This window comes from Acinonyx jubatus, chromosome E1, assembly GCF_027475565.1.
Source record: "Acinonyx jubatus isolate Ajub_Pintada_27869175 chromosome E1, VMU_Ajub_asm_v1.0, whole genome shotgun sequence".
Lineage (NCBI taxonomy): Eukaryota > Metazoa > Chordata > Mammalia > Carnivora > Felidae > Acinonyx > Acinonyx jubatus.
In genome coordinates, this window is record NC_069397.1 from 59,799,983 (window position 1) to 59,816,191 (window position 16,209).

The following is a 16,209-nucleotide window of genomic DNA, read 5'->3' on the forward strand; positions in this document are numbered from 1 at the left end:
CGTCTGCCCGGCGGAGGCCACCGCGCCGGAAGCGAGGGGCTGACGTGCGTGCGTGCGTAGCCAGGGAGCCGCGGAGCGCCGAGCGCATCCACCTGGGCCGGGCCAGGGCGGTGAGGGAGCACCGAGTGCGTCACGTGCGAGGGGGCGGAGACCGCGTCGGGGGCGGGGCCTGAGCGGAGGGAGGCGGGCCTGGGCGGCGGAGAAACACGTGCCGGCTTGGAGGCGATCAGAGGGCAACCCGCCTAGGAGGGAAGGGCGATGCAGAGAGGCACCCGCGCCCCTCGCCGGCCTCGAGCAGGCAGGGCCCACCCCACAGGAATCATATAAATTAAGTGTAAGAGACTTTTTCTTTTAATTGAAAATATAAGTAAGTAAAAATAGTAACAATGCATTATAGCAGAGAAGGGAGGGCGGAAAGACCGAAGGATGGCCACTTGATGAGAAGGCTGAAATCAGAGCCATATGACCACAAGCCAGCCGGTGCTGAGAACTGCCACCCACACCCAGGAGCCAGAAGAGTCCTGGAAAGGGTTCTCCCCAGACCCCCCAGATCACGAGAATGTGCCAGCTTCTTGCTGGAGCCATCTGTTTATGGCAGCCCTAGGGAATCAGCCCGTTGGTAGCTTACAAGTCTTCAGGCAGAAGATGGGAGATGTGGACCAAAATGAGTGCCGGGACCCTCACTGACTCCCCCTCTTAAGTGGCGGCGGGGGTGGGGGGGCACGTTCTCACCTCTGGGGCACAGACTGGGTTTTGAATCAGGCATGGAGGGCCTAGGCATTACATGTGTTAAGGGGAAAATTACATTTAATGTTTTAACAACACAGGCCACAGAGAGAAATGCAAAGAACCTCGGAATACTCTGCGTGTCCCTGTGAGCCAGGGAGGGTCTCCACTGGGGATGGGGTACTCTGCGAGGGGTCTGGGTCTATTACGGGTTATTAAAGGGTTTTTTTTTTTTTTAAAGGTGGAAATACTGTGCGAGGCCAGGGGGTTAGACACCTGTGGAGAAACAAGCACATAGCGTCCGCAAGCAGGGACAGACCGCGGCGAGCACACCACGTGGCGGCACAGAGGCACGAAGGGAGCAGACAGAGCCATTTGTGTTGAGCATGAAAAGCAAGTTGCAGAAGCACGCCTGTGGTGTAAAACAATTTACACAAAGCTTAAAATAGCAAACTGATTAGCCCGTTGTTTAGGGACAAGTACCTACGTGGGTGCTGGAGAATAGAGAAAACCAAGGGCATGGTTTACCCAGAACTGGAGGTACTGGTGGGCAACAGAGTGATCTGCAATGGGTCCGGGTGTGTGTGGCTGGCTGAGTAACGGCTTGTCACAATGACGATGCCCACACCCTGATCTCTGCAGCCCATGAATGTGTCGCCTTATATGGCAGAAGAGATTTTGCAGGACCTTCAGATGCATTGTCCAGGTGGGCCCCAAATGTAATCACATTTGAAGAGGGACACAGGAGTGTCAATGTCCCTGTGGAGACAGACATTGGAGCAGTGCAGCCAGGAGCCAAGGAATGTTGGCAGCTTCTAAAAGCTGGAGGAGTCGTGGAACTGATTCTCTCCTGGAGCTTCCAGAAGGAACTGGTCCTGGCTGGTTATGGCAGGCACAAGACACCCAAACACAACAGCAATAGTAAACTATTACAACATGCAGAGAGCTTTTGGGGTAAGGTTATTTCATGATAGGGGTGCCTGGGTGGCTCAGTCAGTTAAGTGTCCAACTTCGGCTCAGGTCATGATCTCATGGTTCAGAAGCTGGAGACCCATGTCAGGCTCTGTGCAGACAGCCCAGAGCCTGGAGCCTGCTTCAGATTCTGTCTCCTGTCTCTGCCCCTCCCCCACTCACATTCTGTCTCTGTCTCTCTCAAAGATAAATAAACATTAAACGTTTTTTTAAAAAGGTTATTTCACGATATATTTCACAATAAAATGATTAGAGAGCCTTCAAAGAAAGTCACCACCCATCATCCCCATTTCTGAAGTGTAATATGAAGTAATGATGAAATTCTAGAATAAGAACTCAAGACCAGCAGACCATGCTGATGGGATTGGAGCTTTGAGGCACCCCCCCACTCCAGCCCCCATGCAGAATCAGGAAGTGAGCCTCTACCAGGCAGAGACTGTGCCTGTCTTCCTGTCACTTCAAAGGGCACGGGGAAGAGTGCCAGAGACACTGGCACACACAGCGGGCACAGTGGGCTCCGTGGGACACGACACCTCTCTGGTTGATGGGGGCAGGACGGAAGTAAGGGCCACAGGAACAGAACAGATTGGAAAGGGGCAGTGTCTGAGGCAGCCAGAGACCAGACAGCCCATCCTGCTTGCCAATGACAGTGTTAATCTTGCCCTGTTTTCCCACCTTCTAGATGGAAATTACTAAAATAGGCCTCTCAGAATCACCCCTGCTCCCTGAGAGCACCCAATGCAGAACAAAGTGGGTTTCCTCCGATGCCCCCCAGTCACCTCGCACAAGGGAGGATGTGAAGGGAAAAGAGCCCCGTTTGGCTTGGTGTGGCCCTGCCACCAGGGCCCACTCCAGTGTCCCACCACCTTCCACTGCCTCAGGGACACACACCTTTCATTTGCAAGCTCGCTCTTCAGAAGGGAGAGGGGCTTCATTCAGCCTGGACCTCTCCCTACACCCCTCCTGGCCGCCAGTGTGGGGAGGAGATGCCCACCTCAGTCCACCTGTGCTAGGACACTAAGTCCCCTCCGGCACTGCTCGTGAAGATGCCCGGCTCCCTCCTTGCAGAGTCAGTGCATTCCTGGCGGCCTTTGTCTTCCTCTCCACGAAGACTCGGACGCTTCCCCCAATTGTTATCATGGGGAAACAGAGGGAAAGAAGCAATGTTTTACTCTTGAGTTCCAGACCGATGCAGGGAGGGGACGGTAGTATTAAAAGCCAAAACTTTATTGTCAGGAGCCAGCTTTTTTTTTGAGAAGAGAGGCGTGTGAGAATCCAAAGATTTAAAGAAAGCGGCACAGACCCAAATTTTCCATCAAAGCTAGAACGCATGGGGCCAGGCAGGTTGGGGAAAGAGAGTCCGAGGTGAGGGGAGGCAGGGCCAGCCCAGGATACAGTTCAACCTCTGCACAGGGGGCTCCAGACTCTCACACCAGGGTAGGGAACCTCGTCAGGCACCTGCCAGCCTGCTTACAGGAAGCTGCTCCGTTACCTACCACTGACCCATCTGCCCACCACCTGGTAGACGTGCCCCACGCCCCACAGCCATCCTGCTCTGAGAGCTTTGTCCAATTACTCTGGCCAACAGCCCTCAATAGCTCAGCACAGTGAGAACACTCCCAGAAGATGCTGGGAACCAGGGAAAAAGTAAGACCCTGAGAACACAGGCATTGCTGGAAGGGAACAGAGTGAGCACAGCATCCCAACCTGCTGGCCGCCAGCCCTCCCAGCTGGGGCACCGTGCTTCCGACCCTCATAGGAGCTGGACGGCCTCCCTCACCACCACCCCCCCCCACCCCCGCTCCCCTAGCACAGGCAGCTTCAATGCTGCTTCTTGAATTCACACTTGTTTAAAGAAGAGGTTCTCCAGCAAAGGGTGCTGTCTCCGTCTCCTCGGCAGACCCATGTGATCAGGCCTGTGATTGACATTTTTTCCACATTCAGTATTTGCTTGGATAGTTCCTCGTCAAAGCCGTGAGTTCTCGGTCTGGGAAATTAGTCTGCATTGCAATAGTTCTCACAGGGCAATTGAAGACATAATTGTACATAATCTATTTTGAATCTAGATGCTTAAAAAGAGAATTACAAACATCTGGGGCATCATTTGGCATTCCTGTTTGTACTTTGGGTGGATTTTGCCAGCGATAGGGCCATGGGAGAAAATGACAATGTTTGAGAGCAGTTTTTCTAGGGTTCAGTTTACACTTGATTATGTTTTCGGCACATTCCCACCAAAACATGCATGCTTTACTTACATTCCGTACTTCAGTTTATTTGTTTCTCTTTCATAGAAATGCCACTTCGATTTGCTATAGCACTTTCTGCAGTGAAGTATAACTTGTGTAAAGTGTCCTGGGGCCACCATAACAAAGTGCCCCACAACGGGGGAGCTTCACACAGCAGAGATTTGTCCTCTCTCAGTTCTGGGGCCAGAGTCTGAGATCCAGGTGTGGGTGCTCCTGCAGGGGCTCTGGGGGCTCCTTCCTGCCTCTGCCAGCTTCTGGGAACTCCAGGCGTCCTTTGTCCGCCCCCAGGAGGCCTGTGTGCTTTGGAAACCCCTTGGAAGAGCTCGGGGTCACCGAGGCTTCAGGACCCTCGTTATATTCCTTCTAGGACATTAGTGGTGGTCCTAAGGAGTGCTTCGATTGAATGGAGGAGAAAAGAGCCCTGTTTGGCCTGGTGTGACCCTATCACCAGGGGACCCATTCCAGGATCCTACCACCTTCCACTGCCTCCAGGACACGCACGTTTCGTTCTCAAGAAGCGCTGTCTTCAGAAGGGAGAGGGGCTTCATTCAGCCTGGACCTCTCCCTACACCCCTCCTGGCTGCCAGCGTGGGGAGGAGATGCCCACCTTGGCCCACCACAGGTCAGATGACACCCACCCCGGACCGCCCAGCCATCCCTGCGCTCCTGGTCAGTGGGTCAGCCCTTCTGTCTCCACCCACTGCCTGGCAGAGAGAAGGTGCTGTGGCCCCAGCAGGATGTCCTCCCAGGCAGCCCCTGCGGGTTTACCAGCTGTCCACTAGACCACTCCCCTGTGGACATGTGTCCCTGTCATGCTCTGGGGGCTGCACGACCCCCAGCCTGGCTCTGGGCCTTCAGTGACTGGAGGGGGCTGGGCTCATTTCTCCTCTCTGGGCCTCACTTGCACATCTCCGAATAGAGATGTTGCTTCTGATTCTAGGTCACTTCAGTGTCTCAAAATCTGTAAATCATTAACAGAAACTGAGAACACCTGAGCGTTTTCTCATTTCTAGTTATTTTTTAAAAATTCCTCGTTGGGGGGCCCCTGGGTGGCTCAGTCGGTTAAACATCTGACTCTTGATCTCGGCTCAGGTCATGATCTCAGGGTTTTGTGAGTTCAAGCCCCGCATCGGGCTAAACAGTGTACAGCCTGTTGGGATTTTCTTTCTCCCTCTCTCTGCTTCTCCACTCAGACTGTCTCTGTCAAAATAAATATATCAACAAAAGAATATCTTTTACAATAAAAAAATAAAAATTCCTCATTGTGGAACGCCTGGGTGGCAGGTGGTTAAGTGTCCAACGTTTGATCTTGGTTCAGGTCATGATCTTACGGGTTTGTGAGTTCAAGCCCCACATGGGTCTGTGCACTGACGGCGTGGAGCCTGCTTAGGGTTGTGTCTCTCCTTCTCTCTGCCCCTCCCCTGCTTGTGTGTGCTAGCTCTCTAAACAAACAAACAAACAAACAAACAAACTTAAAATTTAAAAAAAATTTACAAAGATTTTTATGCAAAAAAATAAAATAAATAAAATAAAATAAAATAGAGGCCCCTAGGTGGCTCAGTCGGTTAAGTGTCTGACTCTTGGTTTCAGCTCAGGTCATGATCTCACAGGTTCATGAGTTCAAGCCCCACATCGGCTCTGTGCTGACTGTGCAGAGCCTGCTTGGGATTCTCTATCTCCCTCTGTCTCTGCTCCTCCCCCACTTGCACTCTCTCTTAAAATAAATTAAACTTAAAAAATAAAATAAATAAAATTAAAAATTCCTCATTGTAACCTCCAGCTACTGCAGAGAGATGTGAAGCAGGTACAGCAGGGCAGGCAAGACCCTGCCCAGGGCCTTTGCACAGTCCACATGTCCTGTATGAGTCATTTGTGATTGGTGGTTAGGACCTCGTCCGTTGGGGGGGTGCGGGGAGACACGTCCCAGAGGGATTCAAGAGTACCTCTCTGCTTTTACCAGACAGGCACACACTTGAGGGCCTCTCGTTAATACTTCCCACTTGTTTTGGGAATGCGAGCTGGTGCAGCCAGTCTGGAAAACAGTATGGAGGTTCCTCAAAAAACTAAAAATAGAACTACCCTACGACCCAGCAATTGCACTACTAGGCATTTATCCACGGGATACAGGTGTGCTGTTTCGAAGGGACACATGCACCCCCATGTTTATAGCAGTGCTATCAACAATAGCCAAAGTATGGAAAGAGCCCAAATGTCCATCCACGGATGAATGGATAAAGAAGATGTGGTATATACATACAATGGAATATTACTCAGCAATCAAAAACAATGAAATCTTGCCATTTGCAACTACGCGGATGGAAGTGGAGGGTATTATGCTAAGTGAAATTAGTCAGAGAAAGACAAAAATCCTATGACTTCACTCATATGAGGACTTTAAGAGACAAAACAGATGAACATAAGGGAAGGGAAACAAAAAGACTATAAAAACAGGGAGGGGAACAAAACAGAAGAGACTCATAAATATGGAGAGCAAACTGAGGGTTACGGGATGGGTTGGGGGGTGCTAAATGGGGAAGGGGCACTAAGGAATCTACTCCTGAAATCACCGTTGCACTAGATGCTAACTAATTTGGATGTAAATTTTAAAAAATAAAAAATAAAAATATATACTTCCCACTTGTTTTTAGGGAGTGAGTGAGCATGACCAGGGGCGGGTACAGAGAGAGAGGGAGAGAGTCCCAAGCAGGTTCCATGCTCAGTGCAGAGGCCATGACCCTGGGATCGTGGCCTGAGCCAAAATCAACAGTTGGACACTTAACTCACCGAGTCACCCTGGTGCCCCCAAGACTTCCCATTTTCTGCCTCTACATGTCTTTCCAGGGAAAGGAAGCTTTTTCAACACATGCCACGGTTCAGGAACAAAGCCTTGCTGCCAGCTCCATGTACTGGCACGAATTTGTGGCACTTGAAACACTTGATAAAGCAAATGAAATAAAGGGCTATGTGCATACACAAAATCAGAAGGAACCAGCCGACGACCCTACCAAGAAACAAGTGTACATTTTATTGTCAGGAAACACTTTCTTAAATAATGGTGGCCACTTCATTCCTTACCGACACAGCTCTGAACGGTATCTTCCTTGCCGATCTGGATCTGTTGTAACTATGTTGTGGCCGTTTGGCACAACTGGAGATATCTTTGGCATTTTCTTCCCTTAGCTTTGTAACTTGTGGAACATCTTGTACAAAAAAATGTAGATTTACAGAAAAATATGCATATAAATCACTTATTAATCCCCAAACATGGTAAATAACATAGCAAAAACTTTATCAAATCCATGTCAGACCCGAGCCGGACAGAGTGGCCGTGCCAACTCTGATCCTCCACAGCACGTCACAAACTCGCGCTCCGATGTGACGAGGAGACTTACAAAAAGGCCCTCTTGTGAGGTCAAAGACTAATTTCTCTCCCCTGTTGCTTTCCAGAGTCCCTGGAATTTGCACTCACGACACACGTCACCGTTCTTATAAAAGCAGTCCTATTAAGCAAAGGCCGTGCTGCAGCCACGACGTAAGTGACGTCTGAAATCTCACGTTATCAGGAGCTGAGCAGAGTGCTGACCCCCTTTATAAACACACATCTAAAGCAAGAGCTTCATGCACATCCACGTAGAAACACCAACGTCGAGCTGTGCGGGGTGTTTTCAATGCGCGGGGCGGCACGATCACCACGAGAGACCGGCAGGCGCTTTCCCGGGCCTGGAACGGGCTCCCGCGTCCCACATGTGACGGCTCAGAGCCTCTCGCAGAGGGGCCAGTGTCTGTGTCCTGGTGCCTCCCTCAGGAGACTTTACAGCTGTTTCGGGGGCAGCGCTTGGGCGGGCTCTGGGGGGGGCGGGTGGCCTTCACTTTTCGGAGGCTGCTCCTCTTGTGGGTGGAGCTGGTGGTGAGAGAGTAGGAGCGGCCGTGCATCATCCTGGCATTGAGGCCACTGGCCATCGAGAAGGATTTGAGGTGACTCCTCAAGGCCATCGGCAGCGGGAGCTTGTCCACCAGGTGCACGGGTGTGCAGGACACCACAGCCCGGCAGCAGAGGTCCTGCAGGGTCAGCACTGGGAGAGGAGAGGAAAGGAAACGGGTTTAGTGTAGCACACAGACTGACCACCTTCCTTCCCTGGGGTGCTGGGGCTGAGGGCTCCACCCGCCGGACCCACACGCGCCACTGGGCAGGGCTGGAGACCAGTCCGCCCGCTTTAGTGGCCTCGGACTGGAGACCCTTGCCGTCTTTCCCTCCAGGTCCAAGAGGTGGGCAGACCTGGAGGGGAGACGATGGCACTCACGCTCCCACGGTTGGGGTGAGAGACCAAGGGCCTCAGGGATGATCTCCTTCCCGACTGCACAGCTGACCTTGGCAACACCTGTGACCAGCTGTATAATGACATGTCCAAGGGAGCACCTGAGGAGACAATGCTGTCTTCAATCTCCTCTACACTGCCCCTTATGCGAGTTGGGCTCCCTGCCCGGTGGGACGGGCTCTTGGGGAAGTGCCGAGGAGGGGCATTCCCAGTGTGCCCCCTCCCCCACCGCAGCCCCCAAAGGGGTCAGGCCCAGGGTTGCTCAGCAAACAGCTCTTTCGGCTCAGTGGTTCCTAACGGGGGGTGATTTGGGCTTCCCGGCACGCTTGTGGTTTCCACAGCTGGGGGGCAGGGGGTGTGGCGCACTGGAGGCCTCCCCAGAGCAAACAGCCCCGCCCGAGTGGCAGCAGTGCTGAGGGGGAGGATCCCTGATTCAGAAGAACCCTATTTTGCTCCGTCAACCCTAGGCCGCCCAGTTCAATGACTACAGATTTTGTCTTTTTGTCTTTAACAGGAATATGTGGACAGATTACTCAGTGGAAAACGGTGACAGCGACTATGTCACCACAAAGCAGATGAAATAAGAACACAGGTCTGGGGCGCCTGGGTGGCACAGTCGGTTAAGCGTCCGGCTCTTGATCTCGGCTCAGGACATGATCTCACAATTTGTGGGATCGAGCCCCGCGTCAGGCTCTGTGCTGATGGCTCAGAGCCTGCTTGGGATCCTGTCTCTCCTTCTCTCTGCCCCTCCCCCACTTGTGCACAGTCTCTGTCTCGCTCTCTCTCAAAGTAAATAAATAAATAAACTAAAATTTAAAAAAAAGAGCACGGGTCTTTGGATGTATTAACACAGAGGGATCTGGTGTTGACAACACTCTGTGCACTTCTCTGTCTCAAGCTCCCCTCTTTGAAAGCGGATCACTCCTAACATGATACGCTCTTCCCAAAACCACCAGCGGTGGGGGGCCAGGGGGAAGGGTGTGGGCAAAGCCTGGCGTCTGAGCGCCTGGCAAATGTGGCCCTCGGGTGCTGCATCCCTGCAGGCTCAGGGGCCCTGCTCCGCGTGGGGAGGTGCTGGCTCCTTCTCGTCACACACGCCTCTGCCTACGCACACACTTCAGAAGTGCCTCTCGTGAACTTTCCGACAAAACTGTTCACAGTGACTTCTAATTAACTGCATTCACTCCCTGGGAATGGACGCGGCTGCCTCGGGTGGGTCCTGGGAGGCGGGCCGGGGGGCCGGGGGCTGGAGGACGGCCTGGCGGGTGCCTACCCTTGCTGGGCCTCCAGAGTCGGTCCATCCCGTGCCGCAGCAGCACGGTCCTGGCCAGCTCCGTGAAGGACTCGGTGATGTTGAAGTTGCACAGAGGGCTGACCTCGAAGAAGGTGACACCCAGGCGCGCTGCGTAGGCCTGGGCCTGCTCCGTGGGGACTTGCCGCTTGAAGGCCAGATGCAGGCGGTTTCCCACCAGGATTTTAGGGACACCAGGGGCATGCTGAAGGGTGAGAGAAAGGCAAGGAACAGGGGTTACTTGTGCTTCTGTTCCTGGCACCAGTGGTGTGCGGGGTACATGGCGTCCTCCCCAAATTCACGCCCACCCAGAGCCTCAGAACGTGTCCTTATTGGAGAAGGACGTTTGCAGATGTATTTGGTTAAGATGAGGCCACTGGGAAGGGCCGTCAATCCAGGCACTGGTGTCCTTGTGAGAAGAGGAGAGGACCCAGGACACACAGGGGAAAAGCCACGTGGGGGCAGAGTTACGGGACCACAGGCCAGGAGCTGTCGGCAGCCACCGGGAACTGGAAGAGGCAGGAAGGACCCTCCTCTGGAGGCTTCAGAGGGAGCCCAGCCCTGATGACACTGGAGTTCGGGCTCCTGGCCTCCAGAGTGTGAGAGAACACATTTCTGTTGTTTATGGCGATGTGTTCCAGCAGCTGCAGGAAACAATATGACGAGTGCAGGGCTGCTCTGTACCCACATCGGCAGTTGGCCAGGTCAGCGTGCCAGCAGGCAGCTCGTGGCTCTGGCTCCTGGGCTTGGTGGGGCTCCAGGTCAGGGCCCGGTCCTGTCCAGGGAGGGGATTGGTGTCCTTGCTGGTGAAGCCTCATGCCCTGGCCCTCAAGCCCACTCGGGTGGCGCTCTGGCACAGTGCTCATACCTCATCTATCTCCTTAATCCACCGGTCGATGCCATCAAAGGACCAGCGGTTTGCGATGTCATAGACCAGGATCACACCCTGCGGAGAGAGGCACCAGGCTTACCTTACAGGACAGAGGTGGGCGCAGCTCTGGGCCATGCTGGCCAGTGTGCAGGCTACTCAGTCACAGACTCACAGCCAGCTAAACGACCATTTTACTAATTTTAATGGAAAACACAGTATTTTTATTTGTCTACCAAAAGCAGTAGTTAAATATTTACTTCTAATGGTGCTTCATGAACTCGTTAATCCACTCTCAAATGTCAAGGTAAGTTGGGGACTAGCATTCGAGTCCCCCGATCCAAATGCTGCTCTAGGGACATGGAATGTGGAGGGACTGCAGGGGTGACCACCTTCCTAGGGGCAGAGCCCACCCACCTGGACAGAGTGCTCTCCTACCTGCGCACAGACATACACACACAGTCACGTGAACACAGGTGCACACATACAGATGTGCACACACACGCATACGTACACACACACACATCTGCGGCCACACAGAGCTCGTGTGCACACGTGCGTGCAAACATAACACATGCACACATACATCCCTGATGCTGATGGTTTGCAAGCCACCAAACATTCCTTGCCACACTTTCAGACTCTTTTTTTTTAAACACTTTGAGATTCTTGCATCAACAAACATTCCAATGCCATCATTCAGTCAGTCTGACTTCCTGGCTCAGGGGGTGTTACCTGTGCGCCCCGCGAGTAGGAGCGGAATATGGTACAAAATCTTCCCTGCCCGGATGTATCCCTGGAAAAGATGTTGGAGGCCAGTGAGAAGAAATCGCTGCTTCTTCCTGACAATAGGGTTTTGAACTTGGGAGCCATAGCAAACATATTTTACAATGGTCAGTCAGTGGCCATCCCACTGCAGATACGTCCCTAAGTTTGTCAATACGAGGAATGGACGTGGGGGCCCCTGACACCTGGAATGGAGCTCCAGGAGCATAAATCAGGACAAAGAGAAGTAATGTTCCCTGGGATAGATTCCAGCAGCCTGCTCTCATGGTTGTGGCTCTCGGGCCCAGCGGGTGGTGATTCCCCGCAGGTTACAGAAGGGCAACACTCATCTGCATGTGCAATCAACAGTCCCACATCAACACGCTATCCCCTAGAGATGAGGGTGGGAGGGCAGGCCTCCCCTGCACGCCAGGCGCGTCCTCATATACAAACAGCGAGACCCAGCACGGCTTTTCTTTGGTGACCCACCTCTGCCTTCTGAGTCCTAGATGAGGCTCTGCTGAGGAGAGCCGGGCCTGGGGTTCAGAAGGGTCAGAGGTGCTGACCGTGGCCAAAGATGTGGGAGGAGCACCTCACGTGCTGGGAGCAAATGCACGGAGAACTCCCAGATCAGTCCCTACAGAGTTTAGGCTTTGCCCGCAGACGGGGTGGCTACAAGTCTAGGGGCGAGGAGACGCAGGAGGAGGGCAACCTTGGGAGGTAGCCACTGGCTCCGCATGGGAGATGGGTGGCTCTCATGAAATGGGAATGCTCCCTGGTGTGGGGGTGCCGTGGAAAACCGCGGGGTCTGGCCAGAGCAACTGGGGGCGCAGGGACATGAAGGCATTTACTAAGACAGGCCACTCAGATGAAAAACAGAATCGGGAAATGTCGAGAGGGTGCCTAGGAGACGTGGAGCAGCCTTCGGCATCCAGGGCAAGTACGGGCTGAGAGTGGGGCCCTGGATGGTCCCTGGGGAGGAGAAAGATGAGGCAGGGTAAGCCCAGGGCCCTGCAGCTGCTCAGGCCTGTGCCAAGGGTGCGTGCGAGGTAGGAATGAGAGCACTACAGGTGAAAGCAGGGTGCCCGAGCCTCACTGACCCACAGGCTGCTGGTGGGGCAGGCCTTACCCACAACCCAAACGTCGTGGGGTGGGTGGTGGGAAGGCACAGGTGCTGAGGGGACATTGCGGAGAGGCTCCCGGCTGGACTTTGGGGCTGACTGCTCCTGGGAAAGAGGGAGTGAGGAAGCAGGAGAGGCTTCCAGGGCTTGGAGGTTCAAGAGCATGTGTGGGGTTGGGGGGCGGCGAAGAGGGCCAGCAGGTGGCCCAGGAGAAGGGGTGACACAGGCGGGGACAGTACTTGGGCAAGTCACACAGGGAGGCGGGCAACCCAGGGATTGGTGAAAGCAGGAACGCTCAGGTCTCCCACCCCCATCCCACCTGAAGCTGAGGGGCAGAGGCAGGGGTTTGTGACCCGAACCCCAGAGGCTGGGGGGGGGGGGGGAGGCACTGAAGAGACACCCAGTCCAGACCTGGGCAGGGGGGTCTCTTGCCTCCCAACCTCCCCACACCTGCCAGGGGTCTGTCTCCATCGCACTCACGGGCCCCTCATGGCACTGGGGAGGCAGAGGCAGAGGCAGGTGTCAGCAAGGCCACATCCTGGACAGACTCCCAGGGACCCACAAAGGCCCTGGGGTTCCCTCCCGTGGATGAGGGCTCAATGGACGCGGATCCCCACCTCCACGGGGTCTGCTCACGGGCGCACCGGTCCCCCCTCCCAGAGCTGGGGGCTGGGACCTACTCACCAGAGTTGCAGCTTCACCCGCCGCCCGTCCAGCAGGATGGTGGTGGTCTTGTAGTCGATGCCTGTGGAAGGAGGTGGGGGCAGCTTGAATGCTGCTGGCCTCAAAGTCCTTCCTCACAGTTCCTCCCCAACAAAAGGGCACCGGCGAAGAGAGCTCTCCGGGGGAGGGAAAGGACGTCTCACCAGGGCAGATTCACAGGGCAGGTGGACCGGACCCCGCTTTGGGTCTTGCCGGATTCTTTCGGCCTGTGCCCACCAGCCCTGTTGCTCACCCCACGGGGCCTCCAGCTCTCCCCTCCTCAGCAGGCACCGCTGCCTCAACCCCCCCCCCCCCCCCCCCCCCGGCCACCCCAAGGCCGTCCCACTACACGAGGGGAAGGCGGCTGCAGCCAACGGGCTCGGACTTGGATTCCAGCCCCCGAACCGTTTGGCAGCAGGGTCGCCTGTGGGGCTCGGGGCTCGCTGGCCCCCTGCTTTGCAGGCGGCTGGTTGCAGCCAGACTCTGCCCCTCATCTCTGGGCCCTCCCTCCCGCCCTGTCTCCTGTCCTGGGACCGTTCCTCCTAGGCTCCACTCCCAGGCAAAACACTGAGATCCCTTCCCCAAATTTTTAAATTAAATTTAATTAATTTACTAAGAATGTAAAGTAAAAAAGTATCGCATGTGAAATGAAATACGAAGCATTATCACAGCTGTGTAAAGAGAAAACATGTGCGCGCGCGCGCACAGTGGGGCGACTGTGAGGGCCTGCCCCATGTTGTCCCTGGAAGTTTCTGGGTGGTGGAATCTGGGTCGTTTTTACCTTTTTTTTTTTTACCCCAGCCTTTCCCTACTTTCAAGTTTCTTCAATGGGCATGTATTTTTACCCCCTAAAATCAGGAAGAGCAACACACATTTTTTAAAAAGAAAAATATTCCTTCCCATTCTACCAGAGACCAACTTTCTCCTTCGTTGAGAAACCACTCTTGTGTTCACAGAGCAAGTCGCAGGAACGCTTCTGCCAGGCCTGTGGAGGGGAAGACACACTGGGCTGGACTGGAGGAGGGACAGCCCGGGAGAGACAGGGCTTGCATCAGGTACCAAAGAAGGCCAGAGGGCAGCTCTCCCTCCCAAAAACAGACGCAACACAGTGTCTGATCGCAAGAATCCAAACTGCTTAGTAACCCACCCACCAGGCTTTGCGTCGCTCCATTTGCTTCATTTTCCACTTCCTCAGGAATCTCTCTCTCACAACACACAAACCTAGAGAAGACCAGCCTTGAGAACATTCCGGGATGTGGCCAGACTTCGGATGTCTTGACAAGGAAAGCTGGATTAAGAGTTATAAATCTAAAGGGGAATGTGCTCTTGGGGGATAGATGGGAGAGAGAGAAGCCCTACAAGACGGCCTTGAAGAGGCAGGGGGGGGGGGGGGGGGGGGGGGGGGGGCGCTGAGGGCAAAGTACAAGCTGCACCCCCCCCCTTAAGACACTCTCTTGGGACACTTCAAAACGAAAACTGGAAGAGACAAAAAAAAAAAAAAAAAGGTTAAAATGATAAGAGTCTCCACCCTTTTATAAGAAAAAGGCAATCTCATCAATAGCCTGAAGTCCAGGAACTCCCTACTGTCTTAATGTTAATGCTTTGCTAGAGGGAAAAACCACCTTAGCTAGGTCTCCAGAAATAGCTAGGCCTCCAGCAATGTGAGTCTTTAGCACATGAAAATCCCTTTAAAAAACTTCCTCTTGACTTCACTTCCCCCAGCCCCATAATATATAAGGAGTCATTCTTCACAGCCCCAGTGCAGCTCTTTCTGACCCTGGGTCCTGTCCCCAGCTTTAATAAAATCAATCACCTTTTTGCACTAAAGGCGTCTTCAAAAATTCTTTCTTGGCCAGCAACTCTGAACCCCACTACCACCCCAAAACTTCATCAGGCCTCACCCTGAGAACGTCCTGGAATGGCTGTGAAATCTTAGCAGCTCTCCACCAAAAAACCCCAGCGCCCAAAGCTCAGAGAGCAAGGTCCTCAGACGCAGTGCTAGAGAAGGTGTCCGGGGCAAGCACTTAGCTGTGCTCCCTGAGAGACCTACAGACCTACCTTACACTTGGCTACCCCTCCCCCGCCAAAAAGCCCCAAGAGAAAGAACATCATATTCATAAACCCTCCTGTCTTTACAGCAGGATGAGGCCAATACGGTATGCATGGCATGGCAGAAGCTGACGACAGACTGCTTCGCATTCTGTGGACACATTGCCCAGGGTTTTAAGGCAGAGTGTAGATATTCCCGAAACTGCATAGGTCAGTAGCTTCAGGCTCTGTGAAATTACTCTTTGGAGTGACCCACCAAGGGCCTTTTCACAGGCCTTTTTTTTTTTTTTTTTTTTAACGTTTATTTATTATTGAGAGACAGAGAGAGACCATGAGCAGGGAGAGAGGGAGACACAGAATCCAAAGCCGGCTCCAGGCTCCAAGCTGTCAGCACAGAGCCCGACAAGGGGCTCGAACCCACAAACCGAGAGATCATGACCCGAGCTGACGAAGGACGCTTAACTGACTGAGCCACCCAGGCGTCCCTCTTCACAACCCTTTAAAATCCCATTATCTCCCGAAGGCAATTTCAAATGCCTATACCCTTCCTTTTGCAGCAGTCAGCATTGGGCATGTGTGGAGCGTGAGACACACACACACGCACAATAAATACATTATATATATACATATACACACACACAAATAGATATATACAAATATATATATATACACAAATACATATACATATATATACAAATAATAGAATATATACACACATATGTTAAATATAATATATACATATATAACAAATAGAATGGACAATCACATAATAAATAAGAATATATACATATATAATTAAATGTGTATAAACACAAACATATATACAGAGAGCAACTTCAAAGTTAATTTTGGAAATATTTAATTTTTCCCCTGGAATGTACCATTTACCATTTACATGAAGGAACAAATAAGTACTTTTCAGTTTAGAGAGAACCTTGGCTTTGGATGTCTGTTTCCAGACACTAAGAGAGAGCTCTCACCATTCACAGCCTGGAAAGGCAATTTCATTGTTAACCTTTAGGAGGTTAACCCACCGCTTGAGTTGGGTTGGCTCCTTTGATTTACAAAGTGTCCTTATGTACTTATTTTTTTTGATACACAATTAAAAGAAAAAAGATTTCATAAATTTAAAAGAATTCATTCCTGATGGTCT

General features: G+C 52.8%; 1 protein-coding gene and 1 long non-coding RNA gene across 6 annotated transcripts in view; one reads left to right on the plus strand and one right to left on the minus strand.

The window, feature by feature from the left end:
* Nucleotides 1-96: 96 nt before the first annotated feature.
* Nucleotides 97-9,767, plus strand: LOC113596983 (uncharacterized). 4 transcript variants are annotated; one of them, XR_008294257.1, is made up of 5 exons: nt 97-334; nt 968-1,680; nt 3,990-4,566; nt 7,392-7,476; nt 8,775-9,288. It is a non-coding gene; the product is annotated as an uncharacterized LOC113596983 (long non-coding RNA). The 4 variants fall into 4 exon arrangements; XR_008294259.1 differs by having other exon boundaries at nt 4,312-4,566; nt 8,775-9,287; XR_008294256.1 differs by having other exon boundaries at nt 968-4,566; nt 8,775-9,767.
* RAB40B (RAB40B, member RAS oncogene family) overlaps nt 6,942-16,209 on the minus strand; it is a 23,660-nt gene continuing 14,392 nt past the window's right edge. The window contains exons 2-7 of one of the 2 annotated variants that reach the window (XM_053212287.1): nt 12,990-13,050; nt 11,155-11,215; nt 10,420-10,497; nt 10,240-10,326; nt 9,534-9,756; nt 6,942-8,017 (exon numbers count right to left, since the gene is read on the minus strand). In XM_053212287.1, the coding sequence (XP_053068262.1) occupies nt 7,746-8,017; nt 9,534-9,756; nt 10,240-10,326; nt 10,420-10,497; nt 11,155-11,215; nt 12,990-13,050 (782 nt within the window). In that variant the 3' untranslated portion in view covers nt 6,942-7,745. The remainder of the gene's footprint in view (nt 8,018-9,533; nt 9,757-10,239; nt 10,327-10,419; nt 10,498-11,154; nt 11,216-12,989; nt 13,051-16,209) is intronic. The other variant, XM_027052199.2, reaches the window with a different exon arrangement.